Genomic DNA, 25030 nt, shown 5'->3' with positions numbered 1-25030 from the left:
AACCACAGATGGTCCCCAGATGGTGTACCTTCCCCCCTGGGATGTTGGTAGGACCCTGGGAAAGAGGGACCTTATGCTGCTACAGGGACCACAGAACCCTACTAAATGGTCGCATGAGAGACAAGGGGGGTCCTTAGGATACCCAAAGGTGACTGTAATGGTCCCTCCCCTCCTCTCCCTTCCCCTCCCCTCCCCTCCCACACTCATGTAAGGACCCATAGACTCCCAGAATCATTAGAATGATTTATTAGTTTTCTAATGAGCAGCAGATCACACCGGGAGGCTCAAGAAGCTGAGTCTTACCCTCCCTCGAGGTTCAAGACTCCACAGGAAGGTACCCAATGTTCACTGTAGATTCCAAATACCAGCAAAAGATTCTAGAGACTTACTATGACCCAACGAGTCTATTAAGAGTCTTTTGAGGCTCACTAGGGATCTTAGACTATTGTGATGACCTCCTTCCTTCCCTCCCAAGATGTTATCTTTGTCAGAGTCTACAGCTGACGAGTGACCTTGGTGGTGGTGAAGCTGTGTGTGTGTGTGTGTGTGTGTGTGTGCGTGTGTGTGTGTGTGTGTGTGTGTGTGTGTGTGTGTGTGTGTGTGTGTGTGTGTGCGTGTAAAAAATATATGTACACTAATTAGCAATATATCCTTGTAGGCGTCGACTTAAAAACCACATCATAACTCCACCCACCGCCCACCCACCCACTGCCCACCACCCACTATGACACCTAGAGTACCTAAGAAGCGGTCATTAAGCTATAAAACACCCCGGGAGTCTTCCACCACACACCACAGCCTTCATACTGTGATGCCTTGGATATTTTTTTTATTTTTGTAAGACAAGGGCGTAACCCACACACCGCCCCCTGGTGGATGTGAGGGTGACCTTGTAAGATGATGATGATGATGATGATGATGATGATGATGGTGATGATGATGATGATAATGATGATGATGATAATGATAATGCTATCTATAATAATAATCACACACACACACACACACACACACACACACACACACACACACACACACATCTATTCTATCATAGTGAAAGAAAATATGAAACAGGGAAAAATAAACAAAACCCCATAAATATCCGCTTGATGAGACACCACATCCACACATGTATCCAATTCTCCCACACTCAACGACGTCACAAACTATCCACATCAACTCATCCATCCCTTGAGCTGTATCCTTTTTAAGATATCCGGCCAATCCCTTCCTGTCAACCAGTGGTATGAGGAGGATGTGGATATGAGGTAGTTAACTTGGGTTGGTAATATAGATGTAGTTTATGGCTTGATTTTTTTTTTTTGGGGGGGGGAACACATAAGGAGCATAGTTGACTACTTGAAGGAATATTTAAATATACCTATACACTAAGATATACATGTATATATATTCATATACATATAGAGTATAACAACAGCACAGCACAGCACATTGCATCATAAACTGGTTCAAACTCAACACAGCACAGAAAAATAAACCACAGCACAGCACAGCAAAGCACAACACAGCACAGCACAAGAGAGAAAGAACAGTGGTTATCAAAACACAGCTACAGTACCTAACAGTATTATACGTGAGCTACAAAATCAACACCGTAGGCTACAGCTTAACCACAGGAGATATAAACAATCGCTGGGTGGTGTGTGGTGGTGGACTGAGACAACGGGATACGGGTAGAAGCTCTCAAGACGAACAGAGAAGAAGGAAAGGGATTGAAACCTCCTTTAACAGTAAAACAAAACAGAAAAGGAGTGTTAAATGGGGTTGTGTTATATGTTAGCGAGTGCTGATCCTCTGTGAGGGCAAGAGGGCGAGAGGGAGCCTAAATATAAAGACCAAGTCCTCTCACCTCCCCAATCTAGACGTGATAATGTTCTTGTGCTGATAAACAAAGAAGATTAATTATATATTTTTTTAATTTTGTTCGATTTTATAGTACAATTATAGTGTTTAATGTCCCTATATCATGAATTATTATTATTATTTATATTTCGATACTCAGCCGCCTCAGCCATGTTCTTTATGCAGTAAAGTCACAGGATTGCCTCAAACACCCACTGAGTGTGTTTATATACTAAGGTGTTTTCACTGACTGTTGTACCGAAATGTACTTGCTATCTTATCTGGTGTACAACCTGGGAATAATCTGTACCGCTGTACCTCTGCATCATACTCTTGTGTACACTCCTAGTACACCATAGACTGGACAGTATTGCACTATACTAGCTATCTCAACTCGTGTACAATGTGTGGAATAAAAGTGTATCTCCTAGGTGGTGTTTCCTCACAGTTGTACCAAACTGGTGTACAAACTGTGATAGAAAACTTGCACCATTGAGTCACCGAGTGTTCAGTGCAGCTGTGTACATCATGGCGGGCCTCTGACGTCACTGAGCAAGACTTTAAAACCCTGGCACTGGCACTACAAGATCAGTCAGTGGTTGACCAGGACAGTGCCAACACTTCCATCAGTCACTCTACACGTCTGTCTGTCAGTCTGTCTCATTCATTCGTATCGACTCACATCATCACAGTGGTAAGGTGTTTATATAATGTTTGTGTTGTAGTTAGTTGTGTTAGTGTGTTAAGTAAGCTGATGTGTTTATATACTTTTGTTAACTCAAACTTTTTTATTAATTTATACATTCTTTATATGTTTAAATGTTTGCGTCAATGGCTTATAGAACGATTTTGTGGATATTTAAACACACACACTACTACTACTACTACTTTGCTGTCACTCGGAATCGAGTATGACGATCATCCAGCTATAATACAATGATATGAGTTATTACGGATGTCACCTAGGTTGGTGAGTTTTGAGGTGACTAAAGAGGCCGATACGGGACCCGCAGGGTCGTCCACATTCGTTGCACGTGTGGAGGTCTGCATCTAGTGCAGGAGGGGCGGTGGTAGCGTCTTTCCGACGTTTGCCCTTGTCTGACTCGGTTTGCAGTCGGGCTAACTCGAAAGTATTGACACCTCCCCGTGTGGTGGTCCTCCAAGCGTTACGATGTGGAGTAATCGACTCCCAGGTGAGGGGGCCGATATGACACTTTTTCAGGTTTGTCTTAAGACTATCCTGATACCTTTTCAATTGCCGGCCGGCGTTACGTTTACTATTCGTTAGGTGACTGAAAAGTAGCTGCTTTGGCAGTCTACTGTCGTCCATGCGGGTAACATGGCCAGTCCAGTGTAATTGTTCGTGGATAATGGTAGCCTCGATGCTCCTACAGTCGGTGTCAGCAAGGATGCTGGCATTTGTTCTCTTGTCTTCCCAGCGAACTCGGAGGATTGAACGTAGACTACGTTGGTGAAAGTTTTCATGTGCCTTGAGGTGCCTCGTGTATGTGACCCATGTTTCACTGCCATATAGTAGGGTGGGCAGGACCACTGCTCGATATACGTGCAACTTTGTAGATAATTTCAGCTCCCTACAGCTGAAGACACGGTTTCGGTTTCGGAGCCTGCCAAAGGTAGACACACACACACACACACACTCCACGACCCCAATTGACCTCCCAATCAAAATATACATGGAGTTTGCAGTCGAACTTGCCACCCGCCTCTGTTTTATTATTAATGCATCCCTCAGACAAAGCAAATGCCCTAATGAATGGAAAACCGCATTTGTCACCCCCATCCCCAAGGTCACCACCCCACAGTCCCCTAACGACCCCAGGCCAGTTGCCATTACCCCCATACCCAGTCTACTCTGTGAGGATTTTGTTTTTGAGTGGGCATTTGCCAGAATCTATCAGTCAATTGATCCACAGCAATTTGGCAATGTGAGGACCTCCTCTACATCACACTGCTTAATGAGCTTTCTTGATTTTCTGCACAAAACCTGCAGAAACGTAAGACATCACTGCCTGTTGCTCTTGTTGACTTCAGGAAGGCCTTTGACCTTGTTGATCACTGCACTGTTATCAACAAGGCCATTGCACTAGGGCTGCCCACCAACCTGGTCTCATGGCTCACTGATTTCTTGAGTGGATGTCGTCAGGCCGTGAGGTATCAGGGCTTGGTCTCCACATTCCAACACCTCACCTGCGGTGTTCCCCAGGGGACCAGGATGGGACCAGTGTGCTTCCTCATCCTGATCAACGACGCTCTATCGGACACTCATCACAGGTGGAAGTACGTGGATGACTGCACTTTGGGGGTTACAGACTACTCATAGCTACAAGGCACCCTGGACAGGCTACAGGCATGGACTACGGAGAACAAGGTCACCATCAACCACACCAAAACCGTAGTCCTGCACATTAATACCGCCACCACTCCAGTGCAAGCCCCAGCAGTCACGGTGGGTGCCCATCCTCTCCAGCTGGTGCAGTCTGCCAAACTCCTGGGTGTAACTATAGACAACAAACTGGACTGGAAGGCCCATGTAAATAACACAGTCAAGGCAGCCTCGCACCGTCTCTACATGCTACGACGACTTAGGTCACTTAGGACACCCACGCCAGAGCTGAGGACTATCTACAACGCCTTTATTCTCCCCAAAGTAACTTATGCGTCACCAGCCTGGTCGTCTTCTCTCAACTCCACCCAACAATGTCAGCTAGAGAAGGTACAAAAAAGGGCCTGCAGAATCATGCTCGGCGCAGAATACTCCGGTTACATCAACGCTCTCTCCACCCTGAAAATGCCATCCCTCAGTGACCTCCACCACCAAGCACTGGAAAGGTTTGGCAGCCAACTAATTCACCACCCTCGTCATTGCCACCTCCTGCCACCGGCAGCCCCCCACCCACCTCGCGCAGTCCGCCACTACAACAAAATTCAGCCCATAAGAGCCTGCACCGATAGATATAAGAACAGCACCATCCCATCTATTGTTAAAATTATAAACAACTCCTGATTTATGTACTGTACAGCCCTGTAAATGTATTCAACGCATATTATATCGTTATGTCTAAATCAAATGTAAGTCTATATTTTCAGTTACCGGCTGCAACTCTATTAATAAACCGTTTATTATTATTATAATTATTATTATTATTATTATTATTATTATTTTTATTACACACACACACACACACACACACACACACACACACACACACACTACATCCTTGACCACCTGAGGGTCAAGACCTATCAAGTGCTGCTGTCCAGCTGCCCTCCTTGGGCATGTTCGACCCCATTCCCCGACCCATCCTCACCACCGGGATACCAACATAATCAAAAGTGACAATTTCGTTTCGGAAAGAAGTGGGATCGGTGTTGAACAGTGTTTAAGCTAGCGAATTCAGAACTAGACAGTATCAGTGAGAACAGTGCTTATCTCACTAGTGAGATAAGCACCCCTGGGACCCAGGCGGTGTTAATCCCTGGGAACAACAGTGGGTCGGCTTTACACCTGACTACGAGATAACACAAAACCACTCAGCAGAGAGAGTGAGGTACTGTGACACCACCCCACACCACCCGGTGTCCCCATGACCACATGAGGTCCTTCATATCAACACCCGAGGATGAGTCACTATACCACGTGAATACCACACCACACGGTGTCTTCATGACCACATGAGGTCCTTCATATCAACACCCGAGGATGAGTCACTATACCACGTGAATACCACACCACACGGTGTCTTCATGACCATGTGAGGTCCTTCATATCAACACCTACGGGCGAGTTACTACACTACGTGGCCCACGTGACCTCACACAGACCAGCACGGGCCATAAACTGTAAACTATAATTATTTGTATGTTCAATTCATGTTTCTTCTCATTTCATTAATGAAAGCTTTTGTTAAACGACCCACCCACCCCATGTCTCTGTATGTAATAAGTAGCTTTTGTCTAATGTATATTTTCAGCCTTTGGGCTGCAGAACTTTTTCAATAAACCGTTAATTATTATTATTGTTATTTATTATCACACACACACACACACACGTGTTTATAATAGTAAATATAAAGTGAAGGGATAATGTTATAGGTGAACACACAAACACACACACACACACACGGTAATCATAGACATTTAGCGACAAACAAAAGAACTACGAACATAAACATGCCTAAGGTGGTTTCGAATAGAGCTTGAAATGATTGATTCTAGTAATTGCCTACTATTGATGTTAGACTGATTAGGCGGTAGTTAGAGGATAGCGATCTATCCCCCTACACCTGTCACCTGTCCAGACACACCCAGATTAGTGACGATATCTTCCTGCTGGAGATCATCAGTATAAGGCCCTGCAGCTCCCTCTCATTCACAATCGCATTCGGATTATTATTGTAAAATGGAAGGAGCCCGTAGCTCCTCCCCAGAGGGAGACTTCCCTCCCGAGCACGGCGTCTCCAGCTAGCAGTCTCTCCCATAGGAGACATAGTCCAGCAGCACCGGCTGGGCCTCCCTCAGGTCACACATGAATCATTGTCAGAGCTATCCATTGGGTGAGCTACTTACTGTGGGAAGTGTATCCATTTCATGTTTGTGTCCGAGAGTCAGTGTCTAGTAACTTCGATATAATGATTTATTAATGTGTCCATACCATTCAGTTAATTAATAAATAGCTGCACCTGGAGTTGGTGTTTAGAAGATTTCCTCTAAAAACATATCTTCTATACGAGTGTTTTTACCTGTATTACAGTGGGGTCACCTCACGTGAGGTCATGTAATTCACTCCCAAACTTGATACCCCTTCTTTCAGCTGCCTTTTCAACCTATCAAAGTTTGCCCTTCTGAAATCTGAGACTTTAATGGAATTTTCCTTGTGACTGCCATTACATTGAAATTTGAATTGTACTTCTTTGTGATCGCTGTTAGCAAGTTCGTTCCCTACCTCGACATTACTAGTGAGGTTTTCTTTGTCTGACAGAACTAAATCGAGTATATTATTACCCCGGGTGGGTTTGGTTATATGTTGGCTTAGGAAACAGTCCTGAACCGTTTCAAGAAAATCCTCTGATTCTGAGTTGCCCGTAAGGTCAGTCCTATCTATTTAGCTAAAGTTAGAGTCGCCTACTATACAGACTTTACTATGTATGGAAGCCCTGCGCATTTCATCCCAAATAAGTCGCTCATTAACTCTATCAATACTAGGAGGTCTATATATTACTCCTGCGATTTTTATTTACTTATTTATTTCACACTTCAAATTATCCCTGGCACAGATTATTACTCCACCTCCTTTCCTAATCTGCCTATCAGTATGGAATAATTTGTAACCTGCAATTTGGTATTCGACAGGTAACTCACGTGAGTCTAGGTTTATCCATGTTTCGGTGAATGCTATTATATCGATTTTTTAGGTACATACCAACGCCCTGATTTCATCCATTTTGTTTCTCATACTTCTACAGTTTGCGTAGTAGACATTTAAGTTAGTCGTGATCCGAGTCTTCTCTTTGCCACGTTTAGGTTTCAACTCCCTGCCTAATTTAGTTTTGTCATCATTCCTAGCACCATTTCTCAGTAAACTTTCACTTTGTTTACCCGCTCCCACTGCAGTCACTCACTTGTCTTGGAAAATACAAAACATACATTCAGTCACATAAAAAAGAAAAAAAAACCACCACACATGACCTTGTACTCTGTCTGTCATGTGTAGAAAACCTCATGAATCACGGCTGATGACCTCGCATTAACCAGAAGAGATCTTATCACTGGGTGTCTAACTGGCCATCTGGAGGCTCCCTTTGTCAGTGTGGCCGGACGAGGGTGACACCGGCCAAGGGGAGAGTTGAGTGTTGCGTAATATATCAAACTTAACCTAACTTAACTTAACCTAACCCAACAAAACCTAACCTAACAAAACCTAACCTAACCAAACCTAACCTAACCAAACCTAACCTAACCAAACCTAACCTAACCCATAAAACGTAATGAAAAATAATGGTACTTATTATCATTAAGAGACTAAATTAAACACGTCACTTACCAGTTGAATGTCGGGAGGGAGGTAATCAGCTTCTCTCTCACACACACACACACACCGTGCACTCATGTATAACACTGAGACTCACAATACACTGTCCTGCACCGTGTTTGTCACCTGTACTTGTGTGTTTGGTAACTATTCGACCAATCAGAGGACGAGGAGAGCTTTAAACTACCCTGAGTGCTAATTAGTAGTTTAGTTCACTGTCGTATCCTTGGATGGTTTATTGGTTTTAGCTAACGAACCGTAAATATAACTCAATTTTGGAGAACTTAAACCCGAAACCGAACCAAAAACAAAACCGAAACTCGAACCCTAACCCGAACCCCAAACAAAACCCAAACCCGAACCTGAACCTATACCCAAATCCGAACCCGATTGATCACGCGCCAAATCGTTGTGAATAATATAACTGAATCTCTTATATTACGGTAAATCCCAATTAATGGATTTTTATCTTACCCAAAATCCGCCCGATGAGAGAAATATTAAATCCTTTACAGTTACGGATTTCCTTTCATTACCCCGAGATAAATATTTACTACACTAGACTGAGTGACCGATGCTTCTGACGTCATATCCTGTTGAACGATACAGGATGTGTGTGTGTGTGTGTGTGTGTGTGTGTGTGTGTGTGTGTGTGTGTGTGTGTGTGAATCACTGTTCTTCGTATTGACCTTTATTATGTTTTGTGTGGTTAGGTTAGCGTTGTTATGTTATGTTATGTTATGTTATGTTCTGGGGCTAATCATCACCTGATACATGGTGCTTAACGACCCTGGTAATTGAAGCATCTAACAAATAAACAAACAAACAAAAACAATATAAATAGTGCTGGTGCTCTGAACTGTTGAACCAGAACAGAGAGAGAGAGAGAGAGAGAGAGAGAGAGAGTCACAGCTAAATTAAGTTCTCTTTCCCTCAGATCGGCCATGGGGATAAAGGCTTGGCTTCAGTGTATAGTGGTAGCGTGTGTGGTAAGTGTCGCACTCACAACCCTAAAACACACTCAGATCACCTAAAACACACTCATATCACCTAAAACACACTCAGATCACTTAAAACACACTCAGATCACGGAAAATACACTCAGATCTCTTAAAACACACTCATATCACCTAAAACACACTCATATCACCTAAAACACACTCAGATCACGGAAAACACACTCAAATCACGGAAAACACACTCAGATCACTAAAAATATACTCATATCACTTAAAACACAATCAGAACACAGATTTTTTTGTCTATCAGTATATATTGAATCTATGACATACTGTTTACGTTTTTAAGATAACAAAAGTTTCTATAAATTATGATAACATTTCTAGCTATTTACTTGGTTATCTTAATTGAAATATATGTTGAATAATAATTTAGTTTGTAGTTATAATTAGATGTAGTTTTGATAATTATTTTTTTCTTCCTTCCCTATTTTTTTTTTATTTTCTCTTAATTCTCTTTTGCCTTTTCTCTTTTTCGTCTCTTTACCTCTTGCTATATCTTCCTGTCTCTTCCACGTCCTTTTCCTCTGTCTCTTTTTCTCCTGTCCACCTCTTACTTTCTTTTTTTCACTCTCGCTGTCTGTCTCTCAAACTCTTAATCTTTCCCCCTCTCTGTCTCACTCTACCTCCTTAACCTCTCGACATCTTACTCTCCCTTACCCTCTATCCCCCCTCTTACCCCCTCCTCTTCCCCTCTTTTCTTCCCCCCTTCCCCCTTCCTCTTGGTCGTGGTGACAGGTCGTGGGTATGTGTAGTGGCCACGCTCGGCTCATTGACCCACCCTCAAGAGCTTCAGCGTGGAGGTTTGGCTTCGATACTCCCATTGACTACAACGATAATGAAGGCTCCTGTGGAGGCTTCAATGTGAGTTATGGGCTCAAGTGGAATATCTTAGCCACAGTAGTTTGTTTACATTTGAGGATTAACTACCTTAATATTACTTTAATGTAGTGTAATTTAACCTAAATTAAGATAAACTTATCATAACACTAACTTAATGTAGTATAATTTAACCTAATCTAAAGATTAACCTATTTAAACTTAACCAGATTTAACCTAATATAACCTTACCTGACCGAATTTAAGTTTGAAGATTCAGTATCCTAACACTGCCTTAATCTAGTATAATTTAACCGAAGATAAACCTAATCTAAGATAAACTTAACCTAACCTAACCTTACCTAAATCAGATTCAACCTAACTTAACCTAACCTGTCCTATCCTACATAACCTAACTTATATTATTTCACCTGAGGATTGAACACATTAACGCTAACCTTAGTCAGGAGATGTAAACGGAGAAACAAGATACCAGATGATTTAGGAGTAATGATAAGTAGGAATCTTAAACCAAGTAAACAATGAGTATTTCCTTGAAACAAGGCTAACGAAGTACTTGGGTTCATATAATCATACAAAGGAGTGCTAGTTACAAGACTAGCGAGGTCATCCTAAAATTATATCTTGCGCTTGTGAGACCTCACTTGGATTACGCAGTTCAGTTCTGGTCACCGTACTACAGAATGGATATAGAATCTCGAGAAGGAATTCAGAGGAGAATGACAAGACTAATCCCGGGCATTAGGAACCTTGAGTACAGAGACAGGTTAAAGCATCTTAATTTGCATTCCCTCGAGAGACGTAGAGTGAGGGGCGATATGATTGAGGTGTATAAACTGAAATCAGGGTTAAACAAAGATGATATAACAAAGGTACTCAAGCTATCCAACCATGAACGAACTCGTAGCAATGGTTTTAAATTAGACAAATTTAGATTTAGGTGCGAGATAGGCAAACATTGGTTAAGAAATAGAGTAGTGAATGAGTGGAACAAGTTACCAAACATCATCATTAACTGGAATACGCTGGATAGCTTCAAATCTAGGTTGGACGGATATATGAGCAATAGGGGTTGGGTGTCAATAGGACTGCCCAGTGTGGGCCAATAGACCCGCTGCAGTTTCCTCCATTCTTATGTTCTTATTGAACCTAACTTTCTCCTGCTGAACCAAACCTAAGCTAACCTAACCACGCAGGTATCATTAAGGTGGATAAAATTCAGGCGGAATAAGTAGAGAGGGATTAATATTCAAGTGACTCAAATATAATCTGAAGTGTTTATCGATAATACCTATCACTTATAGTAATGATCTTGGGGTAATTATAGCACCTATAATTACCTCAAGATCATTACCATAAGTGGTTCAGTGGGTCACTCACTCATCACGTATACTAACTGTCGCCCGTTTGCGCCTTAGGTACACCTATTCGACCCAGGTGTGACTAGGTACCTAACCCTCATTGGATTACGTGGAAGAGATCAAGTGGTGTGCCGGTCACGCTGCCTCTAGGTGTAACAGTGTAAAGCCTCTATTTACCGGACTCTGTAGGGAGGAAACTCCGTTATATCGAGGGTTCGTTAGATGTGGAAAAAACTCCCATATAACGGATTATAAGGAGAGATCATTCCGTTATATAGAGAATTCCCTTATATCTACACCGCCCGTCACAGAATCGACTTGCACACCTTCCTCTTCACAGCTACGAATAAATATTAATATCTCTCTCAATAGTCAAGATATATCGGCCAATAAACTCTAAATATCATTAATTACAAAAGCCTAATGGTTTTGGCCCACATCTCGTAAAGGTGTTTACGAAGGACGACCATTAATATGTTATGTGTCATCTGTGCTAAGTGTTGCGATGATGGTTAAACACCTGAGCATATTTCACCGATTGATTAAGGAACCTTTGCGCTAAATTAACCTTATCTGATTCCAATATAACCTGCTCTAATCTAACGCTAACATAATCTAACCTACCATATTCTAATGCTAATTTAATCTAACCTAAAGCTAACTTAAACTATCATAATCGAACCTAACCTAATCCTATCTAACGCAACCTAACGTAAATTAACATTAAATTGACCTAACCTAACGCTAACCTAGCCCCCCCCCCCCAGGTAGCGTTGGGATGTTTTAATCATGAGGTGAACTAAACTGGGGTGACCAATCCTCAGGTGATTTTAATTAGTTTATAAATGACATAAAATCACTTCCTGTTATGGAAAACTCTCACCTGTACCCCGTAACTGGTGTGTAGGTTGGATGTTTCTCAGAATAAGATTTAATGAGACACACACACACACACACACACACACACACACACAAACACATAAGAACATAAGAACATAAAAAAATATAGAGTCTGCAATAGGCCGGTTGGCCTGTGCATGGCAGCTCCTGTCGAGAGTTACTACCACTCTCTATCATCCATGAATCTATCTAGCCTCCGTTTACAACTTTCCAGCGTTCCAGCACTTACTACAAAGTTGCTAAGCTTGTTCCACTCGTACACCACCCTATTTGCGAACCAGTTCCTTCCTATCTCCCTCCTAAACCTAAGCTTATCCAACTTAAATCGGTTGCTATGAGTTCTATCCTGCTCGGATATTATAAGAACTTTATCTATATCCCCTTTATTGATTCATTTCACCCACTTAAATACTTCTATCATATCTCCCCTCACTCTTCGTCTTTCTAGGGAATGGAAGTTTAGTTTCTTTAACCAGTCCTGATATGGAAGGTTTCTTAGTCCCGGAATTATTTTCGTCATTCTTCGCTGCACCGACTCCAGTGAATTGATATCCATTGTATAACAAGGGCACCAGAACTGAACAGCATAATCGAGGTGCGGCCTGACTAGCGCAAGATATAGTTGTAAAAATGACCTCCGCACCCATATTACTTACACTTCTAGATATAAAACCCAATACTCTGTTTGCCTTATTTCGAACATTAACGCACTATTTTCTAGGCCGTAGGTCCGGGCTTACAAGTACCTCTAAGTCTCTTTCACAAGTCGACTTCTCTATGTTGATGTTGTTAAGGCTGTATACATTGACAGTATTTGTTCTTCCAATATTGAGTACGCTGCACTTGCTGGTGTTGAATTTCATTTGCCATTTTTCTGACCATTCCTGCAGTTTATTTAAATCTGCCTGTAGTGCATTTGCATTCTGCCCTGAACCAATCTGCCGCCCTATTTTGGTGTCATCCGCAAACTTGCTTATGTCGATGACGATCCCAGTATCTAGATCGTTTATGTAGATTATGAACAAGAGTGGGCCTAGTACTGACCCCGGTGAAAACCCACTAGTTACACAGCCCCACTCAGATTTAACACCATCTACGCTGACCCTCTGTGTTCTATCGGTGAACCAAGATTTTATCCAATTTAAAACTTTCCCCTCGATACCATGAACCTTAACTTTTCTCAGAAACCTATGATGTATTACACATTCTCAGTGACAATATTTCAAAGCCTAACTAATTAACACCCAAAACATAATTCTCACCAACCAAACCAAACTCCATTCTTCCTTCCCTTAACACAGCACCAGTATGCAGTAAACGACGGTAAATGTGGACTCTGTGGAGATGCTTGGGAAGAGGACCCCAGACCTCATGAAGCAGGAGGTTTATACGCTACTGGTACAATCGTCAAAGAATATACACAAGGAGAAGTGATATCTGTTACTGTAGAGGTCACTAGTAACCATCAAGGCCATTTTGAATTCAGGATTTGCCCCAATAATAATCCAGATGTAGAAGCCACACAGACTTGTCTTAATATGTAAGTGAGGATGATGTGTTTTGGTGTATTGTATGTGGTGGGGGGGGGGGAAGAGGTGGGGAAGTTGAGGGTAAGGGAAGGTAAAGGGGTGCTTAGGGTTATTTTAATTGGATTTACCTGTAGTTTATTTCACCTGTTGACTAAGCATCCTAAAATTACCTGAAGGGGAGTGGTTAAGGTTATGTTACGTTATGTTATGTTAAGTTACGTTATGTTATATTAGGTTATGCTATGATATGTTATGTTAGGTTATGTTATGTTAGGTATGTTATGTTATGTTAGGTTATGTTATGTTAGGTTATGCTATGTTATGTTAGGTTATGTTATGATATGTTATGTTAGGTTATGTTAGGTTATGTTATGTTAGGTTTTGTTATGTTAGGTTATGCTATGTTATGTTAGGTTATGTTATGTTAGGTTATGTTATGTTAGGTTATGTTATGTTAGGTTATGCTATGTTATGTTATGTTAGGTTATGTTATGTTAGGTTATGTTAGGTTATGTTATGATATGTTATGTTAGGTTATGCTATGTTATGTTAGGTTATGTTATGATATGTTATGTTAGGTTATGCTATGTTATGTTATGTTATGTAACGTTATGTTATGTTATGTTAAATCATCAGGGTAATATAAGCAGGGACGTCTAATCTAAGTTACAGTTAACATGCTAAGAAGTCAATGAAAGTTAAAATGTTAAAGAGAGAGCACAAGTAAAGGAGTGAGTGACAGAGTGAATTCGCACGTTAATGAGAATAAATGAGAGAGTGAGAGTTACTGTGTTTCTAAGAGTGAAAGTTAACATATTGGTGATAAGAGTGAAAGTTAACATATTGGTGATAAGAGTGAACGGTAACAAATTGGTGATAAGAGTGAAAGTTAACATATTGGTGATAAGAGTGAAAGTTAACATATTGGTGATAAGAGTGAACGGTAACAAATTGGTGATAAGAGTGATAGTTAACATATTGGTGATAGGAGTGAAAGTTAACATATTGGTGATAAGAGTGAAAGTTAACATATTGGTGATAAGAGTGAAAGTTAACATGTTAATGAGAGTTAACTTACGTCGTACAGGCACCCACTCTATCAGGAAGCAGGCGGGTTTGAGTACTGGCTGCCCACCACTAGAACCGGCAACTTCGTAGTGAACCTTAATCTGCCCCTTGACCTTACCTGTACCCAGTGTGTCCTGCAGGTGAGTCCCACGCCCGTAAACACGCCTACCACCCCTATACCCATGCCTATAGCCATGCACTATGGCCATGCCAATACCCATGTATACATCCACGCCTATAACCACGTCTATGCTCATGCCTTTACCCACGCCTATACCCATGCCTATACTCACGCCTATACCCAAGCCAACACCCATGCCTACACCCACTCCTACGCCCACACCCACGCCTCAACTCTTCTCTGAGCTTCAAGTAATAGTGTGAGTTCCTCGATAACTTCTCTCCTCTGATACACTCGCTTGATTCTTTATGTGTTCAAAGTTAACATAATATTAACATGTTTACAGTGGAGGTACGTGGCTGGTAAGGACATTATTAACATATCTAACATGTTTACAGTGGAGGTACGTGGCTGGTAAGGACATTATTAACATATCTAACATGTTTACAGTGGAGGTACGTGGCTGGGAACAACTGGGGCATTTGTGAGAACGGTACAGGGATGGTTGGCTGTGGACCACAAGAGGAGTTCAGAGCTTGTGCTGACGTCGCCATCTCTTCCCAACTCACCGGGTTAGTCACACAGTTTTATACACACAAACACTGCTAGCGAACGTTATATACACACAAACACTGCCACCGACTGTTCTATACACACAAACACTGCCAGCGACTGTTCCATACAAACAAACACTGCTAGCGAACGTTCTACACAGAAAAACTGCCAACGAGCGTTCTATGCACACAGACATCGTCAGCGAACGTTCTATACTTGGAAATACTGCCAATGAACGTTTTATACTCACAAACACTTCCAGCGAACGTTCTTTACACACAACCACTGCCAACGAGCGTTGCACACAAACACTGCCAGCGAACGTTCTATACTCACAAATACTGCCAGCGAACGTTCCATACACACAAACACTTCCAGCGACTGCTACATCATAGGATTTATACGAGATAGGATGAACCCCAAATCTAACCAAACCTAAGCTAAGCTAACCTAACCTAACCCCTTGTCTAGTGTTACTAAGCAAAAATGGCGTCGGCGGAACGTAGATTAATTTACAGGTTGAAAATATCTGTCAGAGAATGAAAATACGAAAACTGCGACACGTTATTCATATTTTGGCTTTTGTAGGTGTAAGAAATAACTTGTCTCAGCATTATCATCATTTTACTATAGGGATAATTTCTTACCGATTAGGGAAAAGTTAATATAATTGATTTGAATATTTGAAACGTAGGAAAAATTACAGTAAAATAACAAAATAATATCGTCAACAATATTCTCGTATAAGATCTATATATTTCTATGTCTTTATATTAACAGTGATAAAGGAGTTTATATTTGTGTAATACAGCTGAGGTTTACTACATGTTACAGGTCGAGCCAAACCACAAGACCACCTTCCAGTGTCTTGACGCCGCACCCAACGACAGCCTCCCCCGTGTCCTCCACTGCCCCCCCAACGACAGCCTCCCCGTGTCCTCCACTGCCCCCCCAACGACAGCCTCCCCCGTGTCCTCCACTGCCCCCCCAACGACTGGCAACTGCAGGGCGGTGGGTGTATGGCAGAGTATCCCCGGCATGGATGTATGGTGTATGGATAGCTGTAACCATGTTCCAAGTTACTGCCCTCCCAGTCACTGTAAATGTGCCTAGTTTGTCTCACTCACTACCCATAATAGTTCATCTTGCAGCAAACTGGTGATGAACTAAAACAAAGATGAGAATGGAGTATTACTGAGGTAGATACAGATACTAATAATTACTTTACCTGTAGATGTTACACCTGTTGACGCTGTGATTATGTGGTTGTAACTGAGAGTAACTTCCCCTTCCTTCCTTTTCCCTCTTTACCATCTCCCTCACTTCTCTCCCCTCACCCTCTCCCTCACTTCTCTTCCCTCACCCTCTCCCTCACTTCACTTCCCTCTCCCTCTCCTTCTACCTCTCCCTCTCCCTCATCCTTTACGCTCCTTCTCCTCACCCCCTCCCCCCCTGCCCCTCCCACAGGTAACTATATCCAGGTCTCGTAAGAGGAGACCCATTATGGTGACCCTAGATTATCTTTTAATTTGTTTTTATATGATTACACAAAAGTTTGAATCACAATATATAGAGTTGTTTTGTGTTAAGCACGGTGTTGCCATACTCCACACGGTGTTGCCATGCCCCACACGGTGTTGCCATGCCCCACACGGTGTTGCCATGCCCCACACGGTGTTGCCATGCCCCACATGGTGTTGCCATGCCCCACACTGTGTTGCCATGCCCCACACTGTGTTGTCATGCCCCACACTGTGTTGCCATGCCCCACACAGTGTTGCCATGCCCCACACGGTGTTGCCATGCCCCACACGGTGTTGCCATATCCCATACAGTGTTGCCAGGCACGTATAGTTTGTGACTGACACACAGTTCTTTTTATATACGAGGCTCAGTATTCCCTATGGTTCAAATGATCTTTAATTAGGTTCACAAGGTCAATTCTTAGCGGTGTTTACCTGAGGGTCTAAACCAATGATGAAGAAGAGTTTGGCAGCGTCCTAACAGAGAGCTAATGAACACAGTTGAATGGCCGAGATTGACAATGACTTGAATAACATTAGAAACACCTGATTGTGATACTGTTTACATCAGGATCACGTGGCATTGTTTACATCCCGACTCGCGTGACTATTTTTTTTACATATGACTCACTTGTTGACACCTGACTCACTTGTTTACACCTGAGTCACTATTTGAAGGATGTTAAGAGTTAATTTATTACTGAGTGTGTTATAGTGTACCCTGAAGGAACACGTTAACACACTCACCTCCTAAGTGTGTTGTGAATGAAGTGTTGAAAGAAAATAAGTCTTATTATTATTTTTTCCCTTTGAGGTATTTATTTAAAGTGTTATTATAACTTATTTACCGTTTGATAATAAGTCTCACATGTGTACAATTATTTGTAACTCTGGGATTTATTTTTTTGAGCGATTTATTTTTCTTTCCTATGGTCAATAAAGGAAGGAATTAAGTGTGGATATATGTGCTTTCATTATCCTGATCCATTAATATGTGTGTAAGAGTATTATTATTATCATCATCATCATCATCATAAATTTTATTATTATTATTATTATTATTATTATTATTATTATTATTATTATTATTATTATTATTATTATTACAACACAGGTCAATGACTAATATTCCCACAGTAATAAATTTAATTGCAAGATAAAGACGCACAGGTTAACTAGTTGAGTAGTGCAGTTACAAGTAAGAGGACAAATGTTCAGAGTCAACTAAGAATATCTCATTACTTTCACAAGACACTTATTAACTCTCAGTACACACACCCAAAAAAGTATCTTCACGGAGAGGAACGATGAATTTCAGAATGAACACTAACTCCTGTTGTCTGGGTAGGAGTTGTCAAAATGTTTCATCCGTTGTGTCATATTGTGTCAGATAAAATGGGAAAGATAGTTTTTTGGTACGTGTGTAGACTATTGACTAAGCTATAGATCTACAAGTTATCTACAGTTGTTTTCATGTGTGTGGATAGTTGTTATGTTGTTGAGATAATGTTATTACTGTTCTTCAATTAGTAAAGTCTTTAAGTGGGTAATAATGTTAATAATTACACTAGTCCATTAACAATTGAATGTTACGAGGAATATTACTTGTGAATATTAACTTAAGGAATATTGTTTAGAGTATTAACGTGAAACATGAAACGGTGGTTAATTAGAGTTAGGATTCATCATTAGATATACCAGAGTCATTAAGGTATTATCAAGTGAGTTAATAATACTAAACCATTTAACAAACGTGTCTACAAACATGAGATCAGTTGGTTAATAACAGTAATGGTTAAACAAAAACAACACTACAGAACCTATAACAAAGAACAAGAACAAATTGTCACATCTATTAACACAAAAAATAAATGATATGGTGAGACGAAGAAAATGAATCACTGAATTAAATTACGTTAAGCTAAATAAAAAAATAAAAAAAATAAAAAAATAAATAACACGAAGAGAACCTGTTAGCCAAAGATATATGACCAATAAATCAAGTTAAAGAGAGTAAAGATAGCGAAGATACTGTAGCGGGAGGCAGTGATGAGGCTCTTAGTGGTCTTTCCGAGATGTGCGTAGCTCCTGAAGTCGCTGCTGGAGGGACGACTGTCGACAGAGAGGGGTAAGACTTTGGTGGGTGCCGGGGGAGAGGAGGCGGTCATCCCGGGTATAGCGTCAATCAGGGTGTTGTCGATGATGGTGTGGAATATTATAATGAGGAAACTCATGACGATACAGAAGAGGAGCCACACGTCCACCATCTTGAAGTAGGACGTCTTGGGTAGTGAGGCAGATACCTGGAGGCCAAGGAGAGGCGCTGATGGTTAGGCGTCCAGAGGAGAGTGAGGAGGAGGAGGAGGAGGAGGTCGCTAAAGATGTATTAATAAGCGGAAGTCTTTAGGAATATGTGAGAAAGAAAATATGAGAACTGAGAGAGAATAGTGATAGAGAAAGGACAGAGGAAGAGGAAATAAAAAGAATGTTTTTTTTCTCTATGTCTACGTATTCATTTTCGTAGTTAGTGTTTTAGTATCTACAACTGGACAAAGTACATCAGTTGCTTACTTTCCTTTAAGCATTACACCGTTAAGAACAAGATAATGCGACCATCGAGTTGGCTGTGTCAATAAAGATATGGAACAGACAACTGTACTCCACTAATGAGTGTGTGTTTATGGTCCGTAATATTATCAGTTTGGTACTTCATGTAAACAATTTTCACCTCTGGGTGTCGGATAACGAACCCAGGCCACCCTGGTTGGGAGTCTGGCAGCAATCCACCGGGCCACGATGGGGGTACAAGCTATCCTACCATAACTACTCACTTGTAGCTCAAGGTCCCCCACCCACACACAGGTCCCAGGAACCATATTTTAATACAATTCGCGGCACAACGGTACCTGTGTACATTGCAGGTTCTGGTTATATTGGTCTACCTTTGTGGTAACCCTTTGATAGAGGAACAGATCACATACCAAGGAATTAACATATTGAGTTGATGTACTGTAGCTATGGGAGGTATGCAAGACCAACCTCCTGTGTAGTGCAAAGCCTCTCTCTCTCACCTGTGTAAAGAGTGTAGCCAACACGAGCAGTGACGTCAGGGTTGTCATGACCCGAACCTCGAGGATGTGTGGACGGAAGAAGAGGCTGACGTAGCTGATCACAATTAGGATCATGGAGGGCGTGTAGATGTTGAGGATGGAGTAGCCGGAGCGTCGCTGGAGTGTGACCCTCACCATCATCTCGCTGAACTCCTGGCTGTTGTCGTACAGCAGTTTGGGCTGTTTGATCTGTCGGTGTACAGGAAAACCTTTTAGGTCTCGCTCGACTGTTGATGATCAATATTTATTTGGAATAAAAACAACAGCACGCAGGGAGTGTTACAGCCTCCAGTATTAGTGAACACTGACCTGATACTCCAGCAGCAGTTCACTACCATGGTAGGCGGCGCTGGAGGAGATGTCTTCGAAAGTGAGGTAATTCTTGGAGCCGGAGAGCATCCTGAGGTGCATGTCACAGTGCTGCACGTCAAACGGGTACAGCACCAGGTTGAAGTCACAGTTGAAGGTGGTGCTGTACTTCCTGGAGATCGTGAGGGGGTTCTCCTCACCCGGGAACAGGTCCACTGTAGTCGGTATAAACAATGCTCACGTGTTAACAGACTGCACCTTCTATCTACTTATTACTCATATATTTTACGAATACCAAAGGCGTCTTGACACAGCTCAAGTTATCATCTTACCTTCACCAGGAGCGCTGTTGTCTCTACGTGGTGGCGGGTGATGGCGCTGGAGGTACAACAGTGATTCTATGTCGACGGTGGTGTGTTGGTGACCCTCCGTGTTGACAAACCCGACGGTGGGCGACCACAGACTCATCATGCTGGAGAAGGGCACCTTGTTGAGGCTGTCGTTGGTCTTCAGGTTGCGATACGTGAGGCGGTTGTCGAACCAAGTCATGTGAATCTCGTAAGACAACTGCATGGTCATCTGCGTTGTGTATATGGTAGTGGACTCGATGTTGATCTTGATAGTTACAGGTAAACTCGCTGCTTCTTTGTCATCGCCGAGTCGTGGCGGCAGCTCCTTCTTGTAGTCTCCAGGTTTACCGACAAGTTCACAGTCGACTTCGTCGCTGCGGTCCTGACAGTCATACTTAAAGTCACAACGATTCTCGAGCGGGATGCACGTGGCGTCATCACAAGTGTAACTGTCTGACTGGCAAGGTGTGAGAACCAGGGTTCGTGCACCTTTCACTTGGTTACAAACTGTTGTCTCAAGATGCCAGACGCGACGTCCCATAGGCATATTAAACGGTGAATTGCGGTCTAGTCTCGCCAGAGTTCGGTTCTTAACGACGTTAATCCACACCCACTCTTCTCCCTCCTGGCGGATGAGGTACTCACCATATCCCTTAAAGTACAGGTCACCCAGACGCTCCTGGTAGGCGATGAAGTGGATGTTGCGTAACTCCAGCTCACACGTGCCCAGGAAGGAGAAGATCTGCTGTTCTGGAAACTCACATATCGCGCACATAATGTTTGTCAGGCAGTTGATATCTGACAAGCCAATGGGTTCAATCTTGCCACAGTTTTCATAATATATACCATTGGGTTCTCCGTCATCCCAGGCAAGGGGCGGGGCGGGGGCATTATCGTAGTGGGTGACCCAAGTGCCCTCCTCACGGATGTCGGTGACAGCGCCCCAGAAATCATGCCCACACACATCCTGGTGGTCGGGCCAAGAGCGAGCCGACAGGTTGAACCAGAAGTCTACCTCTTCCATGGTTTTCGTGACTGGCAGGTGGGTGCCGAGGGCCTCACAGATGTAGAATGCGAAATCCATTCGCAAATCCGGAAAGCCAAAGTAGGTTGTGTCTTTTGTCTGTTGGCAGAAGTGACTGAGAGGAACGTTGTACTCCGTGACCTTAAAAAGGTTCCATCCGACCTCCCAGGAGATGTAGTTACCCTGAGGGTCACTCTTGCAGGCAGCCATATGAGCGATTACGTCAGCGCTCACCACAGAGTCCCACACATTGACCTGCAGGAGTAACGGAAAACTGTAGAATAACTCACCAAACATTAACGAAGATTCCCTTACTAATATTACACACAGATGAATAATAAGTGCCGTAGAGTCGTGAAATTTACCGAAAATCCTTCACAGTCTTTTGGGTCTTCTAAATAGTTTTCTTTTCAACACTAACTTCGGTTGCTTGAAACTCATTGAACAGAATTTGGACCATTGGCACTTGTGACATATCTCTACGCAACTCCTAATAGTGCTCTCTGTCAATGCCTGAGCCCCAGAGAACACCGTAACATGCTAAAAACCCTACAGGAAACTTTAATAAAATGTGTAGAAGTTCCTCACCTGCGACAGAGCGCCGCTGAAACTCTCGTACAGAGGACCCGCCTGGCCGACCCGGGCGTAGTCACCGTAGATCTGGCGGGCCACGTCGTATGTCAATTCGAAGATGAGCTCCCCGTTGATGAATGTGTTGTAGAGGTGCTTCAGGTGGTCGTAGGTGAAGCACAGGTGGTACCATCTAGCGTAGAGGAAGAAAACAGAATGAAGGGATGAAAATAAATAGACAAATATGTAGGAAAGGTGGGGTAGGTGGGGGTAGGTGGGATAGGTGCGATAGGTGTTATAGGATAGAAGTAAAGAGTAAATAAAGAAAGCAAGACAAAGTACATAACTTAGAAACCCACAAAATTAAATCACTAACTTGGACGAAAATCAACAAAACCCAACAAAGTCGACATGAATAACAAAATCCTTCTCATCAAGAACAAATACCTCTTGAAGAACAATGAATAATGAAAAACAAGAACACCACGTACTTGAATGTTCTTAGTTTGTTCTTAAGAAGTTGGAACTGGTAGCGGTGAGCCATGACTGGTCTAACACGGTTCAGCCACAACTCTGAAAGAAAGAGTACGAGATGTCAGAGTACGAGATGTCAGATTACCAAATGTTAGAGTATGATATGTCAGTGTACGTAATCTAATCTAACCTAACCTAATCTAACCAAACCAAACCAAACCAAACCAAACCAAACCAAACCTAACCTAATTCCACCAAGTTTTACCTCCGAGACTCACCTCCTTTCAGCTGATTTTCCCAGTCGTCAACGGTATCCTTCAGCTGAAAGAAAGTCCCTCTGTTGTGTAGGAAAAATATCTTGAATCGGGCGCAGAGTGTGAGGGAATCCATTCTCCAGTTGCGGTCCACCACACCTTTATATTCCCCCATCGTCTCCACACTAGCCACACCATCCCTCTGGAACTCTAACACCTGGATGCTCCTCGTCCCTGGGATAGACAGATGGAAGAGGTGTGAGGAATGGTGGTGGTAGAGTGTGGGAGAGAGTGGACAGGAGGGGAGATGGAGAGGTGGTGGTAAATTGTGGGAGAGAGTGGAGAGAAGGGGAGGATTGGTGGTGGAGTGTGGGTTGGAGTGCAGACGATAAGGGAAGGAAAGGTAGTATGGAGTGGGAAGGAGAAGAGATGGAATGGACGGCAGAGGGCAAGGGTATGGAACGGAGTGAAGAGGACAGCAGACAGTTTATTGGGGACAGAATATGATGACTAATACACACACACACACACACACACACACACACACACACACACACACACACACACACACACACACACACACACACACACACACACACACACACACACACACACACACACACACATCCTTTAAAGGACAAATACCATCATGCTTTAAATCTAGAAACAAAATCAAATCACAAGTATAAGTTGTGTCTCTCCAAGGATTAGAGAGAGAAAGAGAGAGAGAGAGAGAGAGAGGTAGCTCACCATGAAACAGTAGTACCACCACCACCAGGAGCTCCGTCAGCGACTTCCTCAGGCTCGTCTTGTATAACATCATGATGACGTCTTCACACACCAACCTTATACAACGATCATAATAACAATAATAATACTGTCATTATTATCATTATTAATACTTTTGGTGATGATTATAACAATGATGAAATATTTGTCCAATCCCTGTCAAAAGTCCATCACAAAATTATTTCTATTTGGCGAAAATTACGAAAAATCACGTGTTAAATTGTATAAACCTCTAAACGGTAACAGATTAATGTACTTTACGTAGAGAATAAACAATCACAATAAGTAACACCACCATAGGAATAACTGTGAACACCTTTGAACACATCCTTACCTGGCAAAAGTCTGCTGTACAATGATCGCCTCAGTGTCGTGGGTTTGAGGGTCAACGTCAAGACATCTTATTCTATTACTTCAAATATCACGCGAAATTTATCTTATTTTTGTACCTGTCTTATCGATGTTCAATTACTATCACCTACCTGGTACACCTACCAATCGATCTAGGTATATTGTTTTATTTTTTACTCCTACTTGAAGCTATTTACTACCGACGACGATCTTATGAATATTTGCCATAGCCACATATTGAAGCTTAAGGAATACTCTCGGGTATTTTCAATATTCAAGATCAATAGTGGTATTGTTGATGTGGAAAGCTTCGTAAATGGTCATGAAATATTTGTGAGTGTATTTGTCTGAAGGTTAATTGTATGTAAGGATGTAAGTACCGCTGAGGTATTGTTTGTGTATGTGTGGGTTGATGCTCTGAGTTTGGGACGTTGTCATTGGCTGTTTCATGCCCTTAAAAGACAAACACACAAACACACACACACACATACATACACACACACACACACATACACACCAACATATTACCTCATTCGTTCTATACATCCCAGTGAAAAATATCCACGAACAGGTGAATAACAGTCCCTCTTCATTCACTCACTACCTCAGAGTTCACGAGTAATGACAACAATATCCCAGACCACCTTACCTGGACACGATGTAATGAGCACACCACCCAGGTAACTTTACAATGGTTACAAGTGAAATCAGCAGGGGTGTCTAATCTTCACGTGATACCAATAAATCTACAAAATAGCTCTATCCTTTCAAGACATTTTTGTGTTTCTTTTCACATACCTCAAGTGTTGTGAAGGCTCCAATAAGCTTTCTGTAGTTCTGTAGTTCATAAGTCGTTCACATTGGGGACAGGTTATAGTACCCCCCCCCCCTATAGTAAGATCGAAGTAAAGTTTCATCCATGATAATCGATTGTTTTCTTGTTTTGTTTTTGTATTTTAATTTCACAACAT

General features: G+C 42.2%; 2 protein-coding genes across 2 annotated transcripts; one reads left to right on the top strand and one right to left on the bottom strand.

Annotated features, from left to right (window-relative positions):
• Nucleotides 1-2436: 2436 nt before the first annotated feature.
• LOC121867844 lies at nucleotides 2437-17788 on the top strand. Its single transcript, XM_042367963.1, has 7 exons — nucleotides 2437-2557; nucleotides 8850-8901; nucleotides 9670-9795; nucleotides 13334-13572; nucleotides 14649-14769; nucleotides 15201-15322; nucleotides 16140-17788. The coding sequence occupies exons 2-7, from the start codon at nucleotides 8857-8859 to the stop codon at nucleotides 16465-16467; spliced, it is 981 nt and encodes a 326-aa protein (XP_042223897.1). The 5' UTR covers nucleotides 2437-2557; nucleotides 8850-8856; the 3' UTR covers nucleotides 16468-17788.
• Nucleotides 17789-17960: 172 nt separating this feature from the next.
• LOC121867843 lies at nucleotides 17961-23760 on the bottom strand. Its single transcript, XM_042367961.1, has 8 exons — nucleotides 23670-23760; nucleotides 22944-23153; nucleotides 22683-22764; nucleotides 22210-22384; nucleotides 20580-21876; nucleotides 20248-20462; nucleotides 19900-20127; nucleotides 17961-19131 (listed from the first exon to the last, which is right to left on the bottom strand). Exons 1-8 carry the CDS (start codon nucleotides 23740-23742, stop codon nucleotides 18802-18804), a joined length of 2610 nt encoding a protein of 869 aa, XP_042223895.1. The 5' UTR covers nucleotides 23743-23760; the 3' UTR covers nucleotides 17961-18801.
• Between the last annotated feature and the right edge of the window lie 1270 nt (nucleotides 23761-25030).

Source organism: Homarus americanus, unplaced genomic scaffold (assembly GCF_018991925.1).
Source record: "Homarus americanus isolate GMGI-L3 unplaced genomic scaffold, GMGI_Hamer_2.0 scaffold37049, whole genome shotgun sequence".
Lineage (NCBI taxonomy): Eukaryota > Metazoa > Arthropoda > Malacostraca > Decapoda > Nephropidae > Homarus > Homarus americanus.
The sequence above is the reverse complement of the archived record's forward strand: the minus strand, read 5'-3'. Positions and strand labels throughout refer to the sequence as shown.